This window comes from Amblyraja radiata, chromosome 9 (genome assembly GCF_010909765.2).
Source record: "Amblyraja radiata isolate CabotCenter1 chromosome 9, sAmbRad1.1.pri, whole genome shotgun sequence".
NCBI lineage: Eukaryota > Metazoa > Chordata > Chondrichthyes > Rajiformes > Rajidae > Amblyraja > Amblyraja radiata.
In genome coordinates, this window is record NC_045964.1 from 34,778,002 (window position 1) to 34,799,586 (window position 21,585).

Genomic DNA, 21,585 nt, shown 5'->3' on the forward strand with positions numbered 1-21,585 from the left:
GGCAGCATCTATGGAGCGAAGGAATAGGCGACGTTTCGGGTCGAGACCCTTCTTCAGATCTAGTGGTGCAATGTTTTTCTGGTAACACTTATTTAAATTACATTTAGGTACGATCTATTTGACCGTACGAGGCTGCTGGGCATGCACAGTGATGGAATGTAGCACATAATGCTGGTATTCACATCACTTATTCACCTGTACTATGCAAACATGGACAATGGAGTATGCTTTGTACATTGGAGTAGGATTGAACAAGTTAAGAGATTGTGGCACATCGTTAAACTTCTAAAGTCAGGATTCTGCAGCATCCATCTTCTAAGTAATAATAATAATAATGAATGGGATTTATATAGCGCCTTTCTAATACTCAAGGCACTTTACATCGCATTATTCATTCACTCCTCAGTCACACTCGGTGGTGGTAAGCTACTTCTGTAGCCACAGCTGCCCTGGGGCAGACTGACGGAAGCGTGGCTGCCATTCTGCGCCTACGGCCTCTCCGACCACCACCAATCACTCACACACATTCACACACAGGCAAAGGTGGGTGAAGTGTCTTGCCCAAGGACACAACGACAGTATGCACTCCAAGCGGGATTCGAACCGGCTACCTTCCAGTCGCCAGCCGAACACTTAGCCCATTGTGCCATCTGTCGTCCCAGTAGTAGTATCTTCTCTGCATTTTCTCCTAGTGATTGCCCCCACATCTATTATCCTTCCTTGTAGACAATGTCCTCGGGACCAGAGGTTATTTGATTCACAACCACTACAGAAAAAGACACCCTTAAATTATCTACCTGAATAACCATCACCACGCTCCTATACATAATCCTCCAATCATCTCCTTAAATCACCTTCCCATCTGATTGCCAATCCAAGTAATCTCCCTCATGACAACATCACAGGAGTGGTTGAACCAGATATACCTCATAAGTTTTGAAAGGGCAAGTTACTGGCTGAAACAATGAAAATAATATAATGTCCTACATTATGAGTTTGATCTATTGCCGACTGATTTTTTAAAAAATAACTTTATTTATGACAATTATTTCTAAGATAGAGATATTTAAGTGATCCTTCCATGAAAGAGCATATGAAGCAAAACTTAACAGTATGGAATTTGAAGAAGTTGGAAACAGAAAAAGGAGGATGTGATTATTTTCACAGCTGAGTTATTTTCACAGCTGATTATTTTCACAGTGAGAAAAGGGAGATTAAATTAGGTAGGGCAATGAATTGCCTCAGTAGTAGTGTGCTGCAGAATTAGATAATTGGAGAACATGTTTTGCACAAAATGCAAAGGGATTTTAAGATTAAAATTCAAAGACAAATTGCCATACTGTGAAATTAGATAGAATATCTCTATGATAAGGATTATTTAAAATAATTAATGTTTAAGAAAGAACTGATGCTGGAAAAAATCAAAGGTAGACAAAAGTGCTGGAGAAACTCAGCGGGTGAGGCAGCATCTATGAAGAGACGCAGGCGACGTTTCGGGTTGAGACCCTTCTCCAAAATAATTTTGGAGGTTAAGACAAAGAGCAATTACTGAGGTTTTTCATTGCAATGATAGTTTATTTTGCTCTGTAAGATTTAGTCTTTTCATTTACCCTTTGGTTAGTCAATAAAAATAAATGATATTGCTGTACAACGATATAGATTGGGTAGACAGAATATTTTTCTCAGGATGAAAAATCAAATACTGCCAGAAAGAGCTTTAATGTGAGAAGGGCAAACTTTAAAGATGTGCAGGGCAACTTATTTTTTATACAGAGGTTAGTGAGTCGCAGTAACGCACAGCTGGGGTTGGTGATAGAAGCAGATAGGGTAGTGGCGTTTAAAAGACTTTTGGATAGGCACATGGATTTGCAGGCAGAGGAGGGATATGGGTTATGTGCAGGTAGATAAATGATGGTCTTAGCATCATGTTCAGCAGAGACTTTGTGGGCTGAAAGATCTGTTCTTGTGCTGTACTATTCCATGTTCTATAACTGTGTCTACTCATGCACAACACAAATAAAGCAGTATTCAAATTCATCTTGACATGGGCGGCACAGTGGGACAGCTGGTAGAATTGCTGCCTCACAGCTCCAGAGACCTGGGTTCAATCCTGACTTCAGGTGCTGTTTGTGCCGCATTTGCATGTTCTCCCTGTGACAATGAGGGTTTCCTCCGGGTGCTTTGGTTTCTGCCCACATCCCCAAGACTTGCAGGTTTGTAGGCTAATTGGTTTTGGTAAGTTGCCCCAAGTGTGCAGGGAGTGCATGAGAAAGTGGCATAACATATACAGTGCCCTTCATAATGTTTGTGACAAAGACCCATCATTTATATATTTGCCTCTGTAATCCACAATTTGAGATTTGTAATAGAAAAAAAAAAAAATCAAAAAAAAATCACATGTGCTTAAAGTGCACATTGTCAGATTTTAATAAAGGCCATTTTTATACATTTTGGTTTCACCATGTCGAAATTACAACAGTGTTTATACATAGTCTCCCCATTTCAGGGCACCATAATGTTTGGGACACAGCAATGTCATGTAAATGAAACTAGTCATGTTTAGTATTTTGTTACATATCCTTTGCATGCAATGACTGCTTGAAGTCTTCGATTCATGGACATCACCAGTTGCTGTGTGTCTTCTCTGGTGATGCTCTGCCAGGCCTGTATTGCAGCCATCTTTAGCTTATGCTTGTTTTGGGGGCTCGTCCCCTTCAGTTTTCTCTTCAGCATATAAAAGGCATGCACATTTGGGTTCAGATCGGGTGATTGACTTGGCCATGCAAGAATGGAACATTTTTTGCGCTTTGAAAAACTCCTTTATTGCTTTAACAGTATGTTTGGGATCATTGTCTTGCTGTAGAATTAACTGCCGGTCAATGAAGGGGGGGGAACATTTTGGGCCAAGGGGCCTGCTTCTAGAATGTATCTCTGAACTGAACTAATTGTAAGACAGGATCAGAAGATGACAACAATACTTTTCCAAATTCTGTGGTTAATTGGAAGTTAGAATAACTTTATTGCAACTAAAAGAAATACATATACATCATGCTCATACTTCTGGATTGGAGAAGCACACAATGAAATGAAGCTCAGTAATAACTTTGCTCTCATTTAATTAGCCACTGATTATTTAACCTGTTTGTTGTGCAGCTGTCAGGACTTATTGGCTTGACATGCAACCTGATTTAATGTCAGTGAAATTATAGGAGCGTAATATTTGACAAGATACAATTCCCTGCATTGCAGCTACCCCATAGTTTCTCCAGGACCCAGCACATTGATGCAGTCATAAAGAAAGCCCACCAATGCCTCTACTTCTTTAGGAGATTGGGGTGATTTGGTATGTCGATGAATACTCACTTGAACCTCTACAGGTGTACAGTAGAGAACATATTGACTGGTCACGCCATAGCCTGGTTTGGCAACTCAAATGCCCTGGAACCAAGGAAATTACAAAAACCGAAGATAGACACAAAATCCTGGAGTAACTCAGCAGGACAGGCAACATTCCGGGAGAGAAGGGGTACTGCTCTCCGCACCATCAAAGCGATCTACAGGAGGAGCTGCCGTAAAAAGGCACACAACATCATCAAGTATCCACACCAGACTGGCCACACTCGCATTTCACTCCTGCCATTGGGAAGAAGGTAGAGGAGCCTGAAAACTGTAACATCCAGGCTCAGGAACAACTTCTTCCCAACAACCATTTGGCTTTTGAACACTTTAAACTTCAATAAACTACATGCAGCCTTGATTACACCAGGGACCTATATTTCGTTTTTGCACTGTGGCATTGGGGATGGCACCATGTTCAGCAGTGGCAGCCACACAAACTCACCTGATATATTTGGTCATCTCAGACTTGTGTCACTCACTCACTCTCCTCCTCCTGGGTTTTATAGGGAGCAGGCTGACGAGGTTCAGGTGGCGAAACCAACATCAGCTAATTGGACTCAGCTGTTACCATCGATGCTGGAGATTGCCCTCTCCAGGCCTGAGCCAGTAATAGGCATCAGCGTAGCATCCAAGATAGGGGGCACTATCATATGACTTTATTTAAAAAAATTATTGGTAGTTTTTGTTGCTTATTATGGTATCTACTCTGGACTGTTTACAGACCTGTTGTGTTGTAACAAGTAAGAATTTCATTAATCCATTTTGGGACATGTGTCATTTGAACATTCTAGACTCTTGACTAAATTATTGCTTCAGGATTGCAGAAACTGAACGACTTCACTCCAAGGTTGTGCTAAAAGTTACATAAAATCACATTGCAAAAATCAGTGTTCAAAACTGTATCTTACAATATATTCTGTATGAAACATGATTGGAGATACAGTTCTATTGCACTTGGTCCCTGCTGAGAACCAATTTGAGTTTAGCTCAGAACAGATGAGAATGTTTTCTTCCAGCACCCAGATGTTTGTGATGTCTTTAAATTAATTTATTTTTGATAGTCACAATCTTCTAAGTCAGCACAGCTTCTATCAATCTAAAGCATTATAGCTGACTTGATAGTGTAAGACCCCAAAGACCTGTCTTCAAGAGGCTGAAATGCCCTTGATGCTGTATTGATTAGTATAGCAGGATGCCATTCAGAAGTTTGCATTGAAGCAAATCACTGAAGCAGAACAGTGAACAAAATGGTGTTAGTTTTCAACAGGAAACATAATTGTAGAAATAAGAAAGTGTTTGTAGTCAGAGTATTAGATGCCACATTTTCTGTAACTCTATAAATTTGTACTTAATTTACAAAAATGAGGTTGTTTTTTGTGAAAAGTAGCCTGCTTACTTTTTAAAGGCAGCAAGTTCAGAAATAGGGTTTTTCTGCAGGTTTCATACAGCTCGATTAAATATTCATGTGCGAATACAAATTACAAAATATTGTCACGGCTGTGACATTAGTTAGTTGAATATTATTAGCTTTTGTGTTGCAACTGATGTGTGCTGATATCTAGTTGTTTTGCTTTGAAGGATTGAAAGACATGCTACAGATTATTGCAAATCAGTGGCAGGAACTACAGAAGCAAATCAAACGCCAGCACAGTTGGATTCTTCGAGCCCTGGACATAATCAAAGCAGAAATATTGGCAACTGATGTAACTGCACATGGTTTAGAAGGTACTGGGAATCCCAAGGTAAGTCAGTTCAATTTGTCAATTACATATAAAAAAAATCTGAAAGACTTCAACTGTATAGCAGCTTATTACCATAGCTCTTTTGTAAGACCAAAAGGTTAGAACATTTCAGAAATAGAAGCAAAGTTGCAACACAATGTACATATAAAAGGCACACATAATCATTAACAATAGCTTTTCCACACAACATGTGAATTGGATGTGAAAAATTCGAAGGATGCCGATCAAAGGCTTTGATGGCACAAGGTAACAGACCAAAATTGAACAATTTAAGATTTAGTTAATTAGTCATTATTCCTCCATAATCTTTCAGATGCTTTATTTTATGATTTTGTACTGTGCACTTCATTGAATTTATTTTCTTCTATCTCCCACTGCTAGGAAAGTAAGTTCACATGAGTTTAAAAAAAATTAAAACAAAAATCTTTATGCCTTTAGTCATTTTTGTTCATGTGCATAAATAGCAAAAGGTTAGCAGGGAAGTGGTTAAGAATGCAAATGGCATTTTGGTCTTTATTCCAAGAAGGTTGGAGTTTAGAAATGGGGAAATGTCACAATACACAGGGTACTGGTGAAATCAAACCTGGAGTACTGTGCGCAGTTTTGGTTCCCTTATTTAAGAAAGGATCATTGATTGATTGATTGATGTACTGGCTTTGAATACAGTCCAAAAGAGGTTAAATCATGGTCAGGTGGGAATGATGAACAACCGCCATGAGTGGCTGAAGAATGTGGCTAGATCTATGTTCATTGGAATCAAGAAGAATGAGGAGTGGTCCTATTGAAACATGTAAGATCCTAATGGAATATAAAGTAGATGTCAAGAGAATGGTGAATGAGAGGACAAAGGTACAAGATTAGGGGGCAGTCATTTACAGTCGAGGTTTAGTTTAATTTAGAGATACAGCGTGGAAACAGGCCACGCCTTCCAGCCAAAAAACTTGTCCCACACGCCTCCTTTAAATTTTACCTCTCTCATCTTAAAGCTATGGCCTCTAAAATTATGTATCTAAAGGTATGGAATGTCAATTTTTGAAAAGCAGTAACTTGTTTTTTTGAGCAGTGATGGCTGGTCAGCAAAACTGTTAAATATTAAAATATTAAGCAATAAGGCTTTACTAATTTCGGTTTTATATTGTGTTCTGAAGCATTCTGCTAATTTTGTGGTCACTTCTCATGTTGAAAAAATGAGATTATAATAGCAACAGATTGTTCTGACCATAAGCCCTATTATCGGTTATATAAATGCTCAAAGTTCTTATAAAATATGTTAATATTTCTATTTGTCGTTATTAATCTGCACCTCATTTATCACTGTTGATGAACCACTTGTTCTTCATGCTTCTAACCAAAATGTTACCAGTCACTTTGTTGACTATGCAACTGATCTTGTCAGTTAATCTTGATTCACAGCCCTCTCTATGAAGAAATGATTCCTCGTCCCAGTTGTGAATCACACATCTCTTATTTTGACTTTCAGTTCCAGATTTTCTAATTCCTGGAAACAGTCTCCTCATATGAAACTCGAGACACCAGGAAATGCAGACCAGGAATCTTGAGTGAATCACAAAGTGCTGGAGTAACTCAACGAGTACCTGACCCGCTGAGTTACTCCAGCACTTTGTGATACATTCACATTAAATTCTATGTATTTCCGCACAATTGTCTTTTTTCTTTAACCCTCTGGGAAGTATTAGTAGAGTTTCCTCTTCGGACATTCCGCTCTTCCCAGTAATCAGTTTAGTGAATCTTTGTGTAGGAAGGAACTGCAGATGCTGGTTTAAACCAAAGATAGAAACAAAATGTTGGAGTAACAGCATCTCTGCCTGTCCTGCTGAGTTACTCCAGCATTTTGTGTCCATCTAGTGAACCTTTGTTGCATGTTCTTCATTACAAGTTTTCTCTACGCTTCTATCCATTTGTATTAGAAGTTAAGTTCCATTTAATGGGTTGGATTTTACAGAGGTTGCAAGTGATTTCCTTCCTTTCATCTGCTCGGCCTTCTTTGTTAACTCTAAACATGGATCACATATTAACATGCCAGTGTGGGGCGTAGGTCCCGAACTGAAGTGGTGACCCGTAAACGAGTTCCGCTGAGGATGAGGCCAAGTCCTCTTTAGGAGCAGTCCGGATGCCCAGCAAGACCCACAGCAACTCGTCCATCCAGTCCGGGTCAGAGAGTCGCGCGTTCAGCGCTGCCTTGAGCTGCCGGTGGAACCTCTCCACCAGTCCGTTAGCTTGCGGGTGATAGGCCGTGGTATGGTGCAGCCGCACACCCAGCAAGTGAGCCATGGCAGACCACAGCTCGGAGGTGAACTGTGGCCCCCGGTCTGAGGAGATGTGCGCCGGCACCCCAAAGCGAGCAATCCAGTGTGCGGACAACGCATGAGTGCACGTAGCTGTTGACGTGTCGGCCAAGGGTATGGCCTCCGGCCACCGCGTGAAGCGGTCCACCATCGTGAGGAGGTGGGTAATGCCCCGGGACGGCGGGAGAGGCCCCACAATGTCCACGTGGAGATGGTCGAATCGCCGGTGAGGTAGGCCGAACACCTGGAGGGGCGCCCGGACATGGCGCTGGATCTTCGCCATCTGGCACGGAATGCAGGTGCGAGCCCAGTGGCCAACCTGCTTGCGCAGACCGTGCCACATGAACCGAGCGGCCACTAGTGCCGTCGTCGCCCGGATTGATGGGTGAGCCAGCCCGTGGATAACATCGAAAACCCTCCTGCGCCAGGCGGCAGGGACGATGGGGCGCGGCTGACCGGACGACACATCGCACAGGATCGTTGCCCCTCCAGGACCGAGAGGGACATCGTCGAGGTGATGGCCGGAATGGCAGTCCGGTAGGCGGGCATCTCACCGTCCGTGAGCTGCGCGTCCGCCAGGGCAGAATAGTAAATTCCGAGCGCCATCTCGAATACGGCGCAGATGGCGGGGCGGGACAATGCGTCGATCACGCAGTTCTCTTTCCCCTCGACGTAGCGGATGGAGGTGTTGTATTCGGAGATGTACGCCAACTGCTGCTGCTGTCGTGTGGACCAGGGGTCGGAAACCTTCGCCAGGGCGAATGTGAGTGGCTTGTGGTCTGTGTAGGCGGTGAATGGGCGGCCCTCCAGGAAGTAGCGGAAGTGGCGCACTGCCAGGTACAGAGCCAGGAGCTTGTGCTCGAATGCGCTGTACTTAGTCTGAGCGCGGTTGAGGTGCCGGCTGAAGAAGGCCAGGGGCCGCCAAACCCCGTCCGTCAGTTGTTCCAGCACGGCACCAAGAGCAGTCGGGGAATCTTCGCGCGGGTGCACCAGCAGTACGGCCCGAGCAAGGGCCTGCTTCGCGCCGTCTAATGCTGCCACCGCCTCATTGGTCCACTCGACGTCCTTACGCCCACCTGCCAGAAGTTGATACAGTGGCCGCATGATGTGGGCCGTGGATGGCACAAAACAATGATAAAATGCCACCATCCCGACAAACTCCTGCAGGCTGTGCACAGTGTATGGATGGGGAAACTGACGGATGGCGTCGACCTTGTCCGGCAGGGGAACCGCGCCGAGGAAGTCGATTTTGGTTACCCCAAAACGGCACTTGGCGAGGTTGACAGTCAAGCCATGCTCGCTGAGCCGCTGACAGAGCTGCCGGAGGTGGGCGCAGTGCTCCTGCTGTGAGCGGCTGGCCACCAGGATGTTGTTGAGGTAGACGAAAACAAACTCGAGGCCGCGACACACCCCGTCCATCAACCGTTGGAATGCCTGCGCAGTGTTCTTAAGGCCGAACGGCATCCGCACGAATTCATACAGCGCGAACAGCGTGATGATTGCCGGCTTGGGTACATCCTCCGGGTGGACCGGGATCTGGTTATAACCCCGTACCAGATCCACTTTGGAGAATATAGTAGCCCCGGCCAAATGGGCGGAGAAGTCCTGGTTGTGGGGTACGGGGTACCGATCTGCGTTTGTTGCGGCATTCAGCCGCCGATAATCCCTGCAAGGTCGCCAGCCCCCGCTTGTCTTAGGGACCATGTGGAGTGGGGATGCCCATGGGCTGTTGGAAGGGCGGACGGTCCCCAAGGACTCCATCGTGCGGAACTCCTGCCATGCCAGACGTAGTTTATCCGGCGGCAGTCGGCGTGCTCGTGCGTGGAGAGGTGGGCCGGTAGTTGGTATGAAATGAACCACCCCGTGACTGGGGGTTGATGACCGAAACTGTGAGGTCAGGATATCCGGGAACGCGGCCAAGATCAGAGCGAAGCAGGAATCCACGGACGACAGGGGGCGCCCCACCGGCTCATTCAATCGCAATGTGATCGGCTACATCGTGGTGGCGTGGACCAAGCGCTGACGCCTGACGTCCACCAGGAGGGAATGGGCCCGGAGGAAGTCGGCACCGAGCAACGGCTGGGAGACGTCAGCGATAGTGAACCGTCACGAGAAATGGCAGGAGTCGAACACGATCGGGACCATGTGCACCCCATACGTGCGGATGGGGCTGCCATTCGCCGCGGTGAGGACGGGCCCCCGCTAACCGGAACGAATGTCGGCCAGCGAAGGGGGCAGGATGTTCAGTTCTGCCCCGGTATCGACGAGGAAGCGGCTCTCGGAGCGCCAATCCCAGGCGAAGAGGCAGTGAATCTGGCCGGCCGCCACGGGGACTATTGGCAGCTGGCCCAGGCATTTCCCGAGAACGTGCACGGCTGGCGGCATTGCCGTGCTGCAGCACCCCAACACTGGTGGTAATAGCACCAGCGCCTCCTGCTTGTGGCGCTTGGGGCTTGCTGGTGCTGGCCTGCAGGTGCAGTACCTGCCACGGCCGTGGGGAGCAATCTTACAGGCCTCCGGGATGCAGCTGTCACTCCTTCCACAGCTCCTCCGCCCCACCGGAGGAAATCGGGAGCTGCCAGAGTGACGTCATCAGTGTGCGCCGTCGTCAGCGCGCCTGCCGACGTCCAGCGCGTTGAATCATCAGGGCGGGCTATCCATAGCGCGTCGGCGCGCCTACCGAGGGCCCTATTGTCGGCGAAGGAGGTGTCCGTGAGTTGCAAGCGGATGTAGGCCGGCAGCAGATGCAGACATGTGTACTCAAACATTACGCATGGCGTGTGCCCATCTAGGAGCGGGACCATCTCGTTTAGGAGGCTTGATGGTCGCTGGTCGCCTAGGCCTTCCATATGAAGGAGCCTGGCAGCACGCTCCATCCTGCTGAGGCCCTAAATCTGGAGCAGAAGCTCCTGAAGGCCGCGGTATTTCTCGGTGGCCGGGGGGCTGCGTGGAAGTCTGTGACCTCTCCACCCGTTTCCTGGTCGAGGGCCCCTACCAGATAGTAGAAACGGGTGTCATCGACCGCAGGTTGAATTGGGCCTCCACCTGCTGAAACCAGATGTGCAGCCGGGCGGTCCAGAAGGTGGGTAACTTCACCGAGACTGCATCGAGAGACAGGGCCGGGTCGGCATTTGAGGTGGAAGGACGGGCGGCTGTCTCCATCATGACGATAATGGAGGGTCAGGGGTCACCAATGTGGGGCGTAGGTCCCGAAATGAAAGCGAGGAGCCAGGTGTTTCGGGAGGTACCTTTTATTATGTCCTTCTTGGTATCAGAGAAGTCCGCAAGAGGAAGATGGCACCCAATTGCCTTTTATCCCTCCAGCTAAGGGCCGCCTCTGGACCCAACCATTCCCGTTTGTTAGTTGGGATGGCCCGACCCTTGGTAGCCGCCATACCAGGATATTCAGACACCACTACTCAGTTATTTTAATTGCCCTCTATGGAAATATATCTCTCCAATTATTTGTTGGCTCTCTACTAAAACAAATACAAGTTTGTGGCTTGAAAATTAGACATTGTTGAACGGTTTATATGGGAAGGGCGTTTAAAAAAAAAGTTTGACAGAAAATAATTCACCCAGAACGAAACGGTAAATTGACTGCAAGAGTTGTGAAGTACCAGATATATATAACATTATTGAACATAGAAAAGTACAGCACAGGAACTGGCCCTTTGGCCTGCAATGTTTGTGCTGAACATGATGCCTTGTTGATGTCGTGATGCACAATGATCTTTGAGTTTATAGCGAGACACGTGTTGTCAAACAAAGTGATCTTTATTAAGTTAACACAAAACAGCTCTCAGAACCACAACAAGGGGCAAGGGCCCCAACTGTTACCAACAGTATATATACCCCAGGGGGGACCCGTGACCCGTTCTTCCCGCCAAACCAAGTCATATGACACAACCCCCAGAGTCGAGGGTTCGCCCCATGAGTGGCTAACCACCAGGGACCGCCACAGGACCCCCCCCCCCCACCCCAGATCAAAAAGCACGGAACCAAAAGAGAAGACGAACAAGGCGGCCAGACCTTGTGCATACATCCCCACGCACAGGGGACACGCCCAGTACAGACGGACGTGGGAGCGCCCGGGACAGCGGACACCCCTTACGACGAAGCTGGGCCACCTGCACTGGTTCGCTAAGGTCCAAATGGGCTGGCTCCAAACAAGCCACAGACACAATCTCACGCCAACCCCCCCCCCCATGTCCAAAACAAAAGTAGTAGGCCCATGCTGCAGCACCCGAAACAGACCCTCATATGGGCTCTGCAAAGGTGGGCGTCGCGGCGAAGAACGACAGACAAAAAATCCTTTAGAGCCGGCGGCCAATGGGAAGGAGCCATGCCATGGCGAGACGTCGGGGCAGGAGACAGGACGCTGACCCTCACCCGCAAACGGGCCAAAGCAGACGAGGGTGGCTCCAGGGTCGCACCAGCAGCCGGAATAAATTCCCCGGAACGGTAAGCGGAGGACGAAGAGGACCAATTTCGCAGAGGACGAAGCCAAATCTTCTTTCTGGGCAGTCCGAATGCCCAGCAATTCATCCATCCATTTGGGACCCGTGAGGCATGCCTTCAGAGCGGCCTTATGATGGCAGTGGAACTGCTCCACCAACCCATTAGACTGGGGATGATAGGCCGTCGTATGGTGAAGCTGTGTTCCCAACAGGCGAGTTATCACAGACCACAGCTCTGATGTGAACTGCGCCCCCCCGGTCTGAGGAATGTGGATGATCAGCCATGATCACAATGAATAGTCGTGGATTGTCAAAGGGCCGAATGGCCTACTGCACCTATTGTCTAGTGTCTATTGAAATGTCCAATGGGACACCGAAGTGAGCAATCCATTGGGCAACGAGGGCACGGGCACACGACAGAGCAGAAGTGTCAATGAGCGGAATGGCCTCCGGTCATGAATATGGTCATAGCGCCGGCGAAAGTGGCACTGCGAAATACTGCACCGGCGCCCAGACGTGCCGCTGCATCTTAAATGTCTGGCACGGAATGCATGCCCAGGCCCAACGACCAACCTTCTTCCGCAAGCCATGCCACATAAAACGAGCAGCCACCATCGCAACTGTCGCACGGATAGACGGGTGGGCCAACCCATGATTGACGTCGAAAACCCGGCGGCGCCAGGCGGCCAGGACAATGGGCCGTGGCTGATCCGTGGAAATATCGCACAGGATCGTACTGCCGGTGGGACCTAACGGCACATCGTCCAGCACCAACCAAGAAATTGCGGTACGGTAAGCAGGCATCTCCTCGTCCACCAGCTGCTCTGTGGCCAAGGCGGAATAGTCTATCCCCGGGGCCACGTCATGGACGGCATCGATGGCACAGCGGGACAGTGCGTCAGCAACCAGGTTACACTTGCCTGCAATGTGGCGGATGTCGGTCGTGAATACCGAAATCAACGTGAGTTGGTGCTGCTGCCGAGCAGACCAGGGATCCGAAACTTTCGCGATGGGAAAGGTGAGGGGCTTGTGGTCAGTAAAGGCAGTAAAGTCCCGGCTATCCAGGAAATAGCGGAAGTGTCACAGCTAAGTACAAAGCAAGGAGCTCCCGGTCGAAAGCACTGTACGCATTCCGCAGGGTGAAGCTGGCGACTGTAAAAGGCGAGAAACCGCCAGCGTCTGCTGAGCAAATGCTCCAGCACACCACTGACCGTGGAATCAGAGGCATCCACCGTCAGGGCAGTGGGGGCATCGGCCCGCGGATGAACCAGCACGTCGCTCGAGCCAATGCCTCCTTTGCACCATTGAAAGCTGCCACCTCGTCGTCATTCCACTGCACGTCTCGCCGCTTACCAGTTAGCAACTGAAAAAGCGGCCGCATGATCCTGGCTGACGCCAGCACAAAGCAATGATAAAATGTGACCATCCCCACGAACTCCTGAAGGCCCTACACTGTGGAAGGCGGCGGAAACTGGTGAATGGCCTCAACCTTGTCCGGAAGCGGAACAGCACTCTGGTGAGTCACTTGATGGCCCAGAAAGTCAATGGAACTGAGGCCAAGCTAGCACTTGTCGAGGTTGATGGTGAGACCGTGCTCGCTGAGGCGCTGACACAACAAATGGAGGTGGGCACAATGTTCTTGCCGAGAGTGGCGAGCCACGAGGATATCGTCCAGGTAAATGAACAGAAAATCAAGTCCCCAACCCACGGTATTCATCAAGCGTTGGAAAGGCTGCGCGGCATTCTTAAGGCCGAAAGGCATACGAAGGAACTCGAACAAACCAAATGGGTGATAATAGCCATTTTAGGCACTTCCACCAGTCGCACAGGTCAACTTTTGGGGAAAAAAACTTTGCACCAGCCAGATGAGCGGAGAAGTCGTGGAAGTCGCGGGATCGGATAGCGATCCGCGATGATGGCGTCATTCAGGCGGCGGTAGTCTCCACAAGGCCTCCAGCCCCCGGACACCTTCGGCATTCAGCCACTGTGAGGTAGGATCGTCCCAGTATTATATAGTTCTGACATTTCCAGACTGGGCAAAATTACATATGTTGAGATACCAAATTGGGGATTCCTAACATGGAGATTGGGAAAAAAAATACATTCCGTTACCTTTTTACTGTAATTTTAATGTTTGAGTTTCCTATCAGTGTTTTAATCTGTTAATTAATTAATTTTGAATTTACCATTTTAAAAATTATTGCCAAGAGTTTCTATGTTTTTTAAAAAAAATATTCCGTGTATCAGGGGTATTTCAAAATTCTTATGGGCCTGTCCTACTTAGGCTATTTTTTAGGCAACTACAGGCGAATAGTTTGTTGCCACTTGTTCGCCGGTGGTCTCCTCAGTCACGCAAAAAGTCGTAGCGTCTTTCTGGTCGCCACTAAATTTGTAACATGTTGAAAGATTTTCGGCAACAGTGGGTTTGACGCCAATGAGCGTAGCTTGACTTCTACTGGCGTAGGTGCTGACGTAGGCTGTCGCCAGGATGACAAAGGTTGCCACCGGTTTTTCGGCGACCTACTACGACAATGACAGTCGCCGGCCGTTGCCTAAAAAATCGCCAAGTGGGACAGGCCCATTAGACTCCCAGATGTTGACATTGAACATGGAACACAGAACATTCAGCACAGAAACGGGCCCTTATAACTATTCTCTCTAGCGTTCGACATTTCCACCCAGCAAAAAGGTCTGAGCATCTATCCAATATATGCCTCTCAACTGGCCTATAATTCCCTGGATTCTCTCTACTTCCCTTCTTAAGGAACAACATTGGCCACATTCCAGAGCTCCAAGAACTCGCCAGTGTCTAGAGAAGAGACAAAGATTCTCGTTAATGCCCCCACAATATCCTCTCTTGTCCCTGTTAATAACACAGGATATATCCCATCTGATCCTGGGGACTTATCCACAATGCTCTTGAGGAGCTTCAGCAAGACCTCCTTCCCGATCACTCACTGTCGTAGTGTTTCCACTTTGAAGGAAATTACCTGAAATTCGGGAAATTCGGGTTGTCTTCGGGTAATTTTAGGGAAATGAAATAATTTTGGGAAATTTCCTGGCACGGTAAGCCTTCCCCAAGTGCGACTGCCACCCCAACTGCGCACGCGCGGAATCCGGGCCCACTGCACATGCGCGGGGAGATGCCAAAGGGCCCAATCAGGCCCACGGGATGATTTGCGGGAAAAAAGTATGTATCTGTATATTTATGACCTGCACAGTTGGGGGAAGCCCGTCAGCCGTGTTCCAATTGAAAATGCCGCCGGTGACACGGTAGGGACGCCGACTCCCCGCGCATGCGCAGTGGGCCCGATATCCGCGCGTGCACAGTTGGGGCAGCAGTCGGACATGCGCAGTTGGGAAAGGCTTACCAGGCCAGGAAATACCATCAAATTCCAGGTAATTTGGAATTATTTCAGGAAAAATAAATTTGAGCTGTCGAAGCACTGAACTGTCGTGGCATATTTGTATTCTCCACACTGAACTCGCTGTCCTTATCCTCAATAAATACAGGTGCAAAATACTCATTTGGAACCACACCTACATCCTCTGACTCCAAGCATAGATTCCCTCCTTTATCCTTGAGCGGTCCCACCTTCTGGTCACCCTCTTGTTTTTAACATACTGTACTTGACAAGAGACAAGGTCCTGTCCCAAACATTGTATCCTGTCAAAGACTATTGGGGTAATTCAGAACTGAAGATTTTGTGGTAGGCTGGCTATGTCCCAGGCCCTGTCCCAGCTGAGGCCTCATGCTGCCTCCACAAACCACTCCAGGGCAAGTAATCTCTCTTATCTGTACCAGATTAGTGGCAAGGGAAGAACATGGCAGTCGGGTGCAGGGAGTGTGCCAAATAGAGCATAATTTGGTCCAATATAATTCCCAACCCATGATAAATTCAGAATTAGTTTGTCTGTAGTTACTCTATGAATTAATAACAGTATTTACAGGGCCACTTGGGAGGGAAGATGAAGCATTCTTCTAAATGGTTGTCTTTCCCCTTCCCCCGAAACCATAGATTACATTAATTGCTGTCATCACTCACCACTTCATCATGATTTAGCTTCTCCCTCTAGTCTGTCACGTTTTGCTCTGATAAGGTAAATGTAACAATGTTTTCACTATTACCCTTAAATCTGCCCAAGATTTTGTGGAACAAATCCATCTTCCAAACAAACCATCAGCTGACATACTAATGATTATAAATTAATGGCAATAGAGGAACCCATGCACAATTTATTGATACTTCTTAATGTTTTCATAACCGAAGATATAATTGTGTCTTTAATCAACCCCTACAATCTAATGTTTAAATGTGAATGGTTAATTTTATTTTTTTTAAATCTTTAATTACCACAAATCATCTTAATTTGCAAATTTAATCTCTAGTTGTCTCCATTATCTGGTTAGTTGTGGAAAATTAACAAAGAATGACAGGGCATCTTTGCTATTTATTTCTGTGAACAATATTTGGACGATGAGAAATTGGATCTGTAATACTTGCCATTTATGGGCCAAATTGACATTTCATGCAGATACATATGCACACACACCTCAGTTACCATTCATGAGAATTGTGCAGAAGTGTCTGACCATGCAGCGCATAACGCTGATTTTACTCAACATTTTGGAGTTCAACACTCCAAGTAACACTCTCATAGAGCTATAATATATTGCACCATGGAAACGGGCCGTTTCGACCACAAATCAGACATCAAGCATCTTTCTACAGTAATAGAATATTCCTCTCACACCTTCATCAATTCTTACTACCATCATTCTGCCGCCACTCTACCAGTTCTCCTGCCATCCACTTACACATGACACAATTCACATTCATCAGTTAACTCCTTTGGTGGGCTGATCCAGAAGACTAATGCACACGATTAACAGTGGTTTGGTAATATGGATTTAAAACTATTTTACTCGTAGAAAACAGAGGGTGATACTGGAAGAGTGTTATTCTAGCTGGAGATCTGTGACCAGTGGAGTTCTGCAGGAATCTGTGCTGGGATCTCTGTTGTTTGTGATATATACAAATGAGTTGGATGTAGATGGGTTGGTTAATAGGTTTACATACAATGTCAAGTTAGAGTTGCAGACTGTAAGTAAGGCTGCACAGTATACAGCGGGATATAGATCAGCTACAGAAATCAGCATAGAAATGGCAGATGAAGTTTCATAAGTGATAGGAGCAGAAATAGGCCATTCGGTCCATCAAGTCTACTCCGCCATTCAATCATGGCTGATCTATCTTTCCCTCTTAACCCATTCTCCTGCCTTCTCCCCATAACCCATGATACCCATACTAATGAAGAATCTATCTCTGCCTCAAAAATATCCATTGATGGCCCCACAGCCATCTGTAGCAATGAATTTCACAGATTCACCACCCTCTGACTGAAGAAATTCCTCCTAAAGGAGTGTCCTTTAATTCTGAGGCTAAGACCTCTGGTTCTAAACTCTCCCACCAGTGGAAACATCCTCAGGCCTGTCTGAAGCATAGATAGGGTGGACAGTCAGATTAATTTTCCTAGGATGGAAATATCAAAGGCTAGAAGATATAGCTTTAAGGTGGGAAAACTTAAATGAGATATATGGGGCATTATTTTTTACATAGAGGTTGCTGGGTGGCTGGATGAGATCATCACTCATTCTTCTGAACTCTGCTGTTTTTATCAACTTTCATTAAATAATTCCTTCAAATCAGGATCATTTTAGTGAACATTCTCTGAACTGCCTTCAATGATAATTAGTTTAGTTTTATTGTCACATATACTGAAGTACAGTGAAAAGCTTTTGTTGCGTTCTAAACTGTCAGCGGAAAGACTATACATGATTACCATCGAGCCATCCACAGTGTATAGATACATGATAAGGAGACTAATGTTTAGTGCAATAAAAAGTCCAGCAAAATCCGATTGAAGATAGTCCGAGGGTCTCCATTGAGGTTGGTAGTATCTCAGGACCACCCTCCAGTTGTTGGTGGGATGGTTCACTTGCCTGATAACAACTGGGAAGAAACTGTCCCTGAAACTGGTTTCACGTGTGCACTACATGGTTGTAGTAAGAAGTTCATAATTGAATATTACAACCCCTTTAATATGAAAGCTACCATTCCATTAACTTTCTTGAATACCAGCTGCACCAATGTACCAGCTGAATGTGTTTCATGTACAAGATCCCACAATTCCGTTGTGCTCCAGTTTGCTGCAGTTCCTTCTGTTTCTTATTATTTCTTGCATTAAACCTCATTTGCCAACCTTTTAACCACTCACGTGACCTCTGGATCTTTTTCTCTGTACTGCCGTTATCCTCCTCACAGCTTGCATACCCCCCTCCTTTTTTAGTATCTACAAATGGCTACATTAAATTTGTTTCTGTTATTATAACATATTGTAAACAGCTGCATGTTCTGTGTCACAGTGGTGCAACGATAAAGCTGCTGCCTTACAGTACCAGAGACTCGGGTTCGATCCTGACTACTGGTACTGCCTTTGCGGAGTTTGTAAGTTCACCCTGTGACCTCATTTATCTCTGCGTCATCCTGTTTCCTCCCACATCCCAAAGACATGCAGATTTGTCGGTTACTTTGCAAATTGACCCTAGTGCGTAGGATGCGAAAGTTGGATAACATACACCTAGTGTAGGGGATGATCAATGGTGATCATGGAATCGGTGGGCCGAGGTGCCTGTTCCACACTGTATTTCTAAACTAAACTAAACTAAACATCCCACTGCTTACAGTTTGCCAGCCTGAAAATTATCCTCTTATGTTTCCTCGCTGTTTCCTGCTAGATAGCCAGTCCTCTAATATATTACTGCCAATTACATGAGGTGTGATCTTGTGAAGTAGCCTTCTGTGTGATACTTTGTTTAATGTATTTTGAAAATACAAATAACTTACATCTACTGGTTCCCCTCTATTCATGCTAATTCATACTCTGTCACTGAACCATAAACAACTTGCCTGACATAATTCCCCCTTTATGAAGTCGGGTTGACTCCACTTGATTGGATTATGAATTTCCAAATGTTCAGTGATAACTTCCTTCATAATTGATTCGGATATTTTTCCAATAGAAGACATTGTGCTAAAGAAATGATTACTGTCTGTTGTTTGCCTGTTTGAATAAGGGATCACCACTTCAATGTAAAATCTCCAAACCAAATTTAGAAGTGAAATCATACCATATTGGAAAAAAAATTAAATATTTGTCTTTTGCCTCTTTAATTGCTCCAAGAAATTGCAACTTATGTAGTGGCTGGTTGAAGCCAAGGTGTTTCAATGGTTCAGCTTCATCTTCAACTCTTGTGGTGCAGTTCTTCACTTGAAGTCTGCACTCTCCCATGTTTTATGTACATCATTGATTCCTTGTTCAGATTAAATTTCTGCATGACAGTCCGAACATTTTTCACATTGCACCTGCCTTTTCAATGTTGCAGCATAGCTTTAAGTAAAACAGGCTGGATTTAATTGGCACTAGCAAATTATGACATTGCCCCCCTGCTGATGTGTGCAGCCAATCAAACATGCAGTAGGTGCTGACTGTAAGGATAAATCATTATAATAAACAGACAACCCGCAACTGGTGTACGACCTACCTTACATCAAGGGGAGCTGGTTAATTGCCCATCATTCTCTGCCCATTTTTGGAAGCTTTCCAATATAGCAAGGCCTGCTTAATGTTGCAAGTTTACTGTAACCTATATATTTTCATGCTTAAGAATGTTAGTTCTTTTCAGAATTTTTTGAATGTGACATCCTTGGCAGAATCAAAATCAAATATCTCCATTTATTGATTTTAAGTATACAACTTGCAACTGGCGTAAAATCATTGATGTAATGTACAAAATTGAAGGCTTGGATTTTGGCCTGATCCTCTTGTGGGTATGGTAATGGTGGAAGACGATAAAATAGACAGCAGGAAATAAAAGATATTTGTCTTTTGGGAGCTTTGCTTGTGATGATCATGCTACGAAGTGACGCCAAGTGCTAATGCAACACTGGAGTGATAACGACTTTGATAAATGCATGCCTTTGAGTTCATTACAGCAAGTGAAGGTCAACTTTAAGACAACAAAATAATGACCTAAACGTCTGAATCATATCAGTCAGATTCATGAGCTAACATCAAATTAGCAACTGCAGCACCTGAGGGTACAATGAACAGGATACAATGAAACAAATAAAATGCGACGTTCTCAGAAAATATACAATTTTTAGAGGAACTGGATTTAATGGAAATGGCTATAAATCCTCTTCTCTCGCATTGTATTAAAGGTTGGTGCTTATACTGCACAACCACATTCCATAATGGTTTGCAGATTCTTTCTTGTTTCAAATGGTAGATTGAATCAATATTTCTTTTGAAGCCATTTGTTTTGATTGTGTTGCATAGGAAAACTAGAGGGCATCAAAATACTTGCTTTTAGACAATAGGTGCAGGAGTAGGCCATTCGGCCCTTCGAGCCAGCACCGCCATTCAATGTGATCATGGCTGATCATCCCCAATCAGTACCCCGTTCCTGCCTTCTCCCCATATCCCCTGACTCTGCTATTTTTAAGAGTCCTATCTAGCTCTCTCTTGAAAGCATCCAGAGAACCCGCCTCCACCGCCCTCTGAGGCAGAGAATTCCACAGACTCACCACTCTCTGTGAGAAAAAGTGTTTCCTCGTCTCCGTTCTAAATGGCTTACTCCTTATTCTTAAACTGTGGCCTCTGGTTCTGGACTCCCCCAACATCGGGAACATGTTTCCTGCCTCTAGCGTGTCCAAACCCTTAGCAATCTTATATGTTTCAATGCGATACCCTCTCATCCTTCTAAACTCCAGAGTGTACAAGCCCAGCTGCTCCATTCTCTCAGCATATGACAGTCCCGCCATCCCGGGAATTAACCTTGTAAACCTACTCTGCACTCCCTCAATAGCAATAATTTTATTGAACCTGTAACAACCTTGGTATTTCCCCAAATTATATTTAATGCAAAGGAATTTAAAAATATATATATATTTACCGCAGCAGATGTGCCCACTCTGGTTCTAAATCAGATTCCAAAACTGAATACAAAATCTTGTATTTTCGTAACGATATAGACTGACACCATTTGGCTTCTCAGGTTAATGTTGATTCTTAGAGCAATCCTATCATTTCAATTGCCCTATCTTTTCCCTTCACTTCTTTCTAACCACGCATGTCCATTAACCTGCTTAATTCTCCCACCAGCCACCTTCACTTGGGGGTAACTTACAGTGGGCACCTAACCTACCAACCAGTTTCTTCAGAGATGCTAACTGACCTATTGAGTTGCACTAACACTTTGTGTCATCTTTTGTAAATCAGGACACCTTTGGGATGTGGGAGGAAGCCACAGCACCCGATGGAAACCCAACCCACATAGCAAAGGGAGAATGTGCAAACTCCACACTGGGTGTCATGTTCAAATTGATCATTGAATATAGAGTCATAGATTTGTACAGCAGTGAAATGTGTCCTTCTACTACCTTGTCCATGCTGATAAAGGTGAGATTTTGGGCTACACCTATTTGTCTGGATTTGGCCTATAGCCCTAAATGTTTCCTATCCATATATCTGTTCAAAAGTCCTAATTGAATCTGCTTCTGTAGCTTCCTCTGATAGCTCTTACCAGATACAAACTATCTGAGTGGAAAAAGT

General features: G+C 45.7%; 1 protein-coding gene across 4 annotated transcripts in view; it reads left to right on the forward strand.

The window, feature by feature from the left end:
- akap6 (A-kinase anchoring protein 6) overlaps window positions 1–21,585 on the forward strand; it is a 382,452-nt gene that overhangs the window by 168,667 nt on the left and 192,200 nt on the right. For all 4 annotated transcript variants that reach the window (XM_033027101.1, XM_033027098.1, XM_033027099.1 and 1 more), the window contains one exon: window positions 4,978–5,141. In XM_033027101.1, coding sequence (XP_032882992.1) covers window positions 4,978–5,141 — 164 coding nt within the window. The remainder of the gene's footprint in view (window positions 1–4,977; window positions 5,142–21,585) is intronic.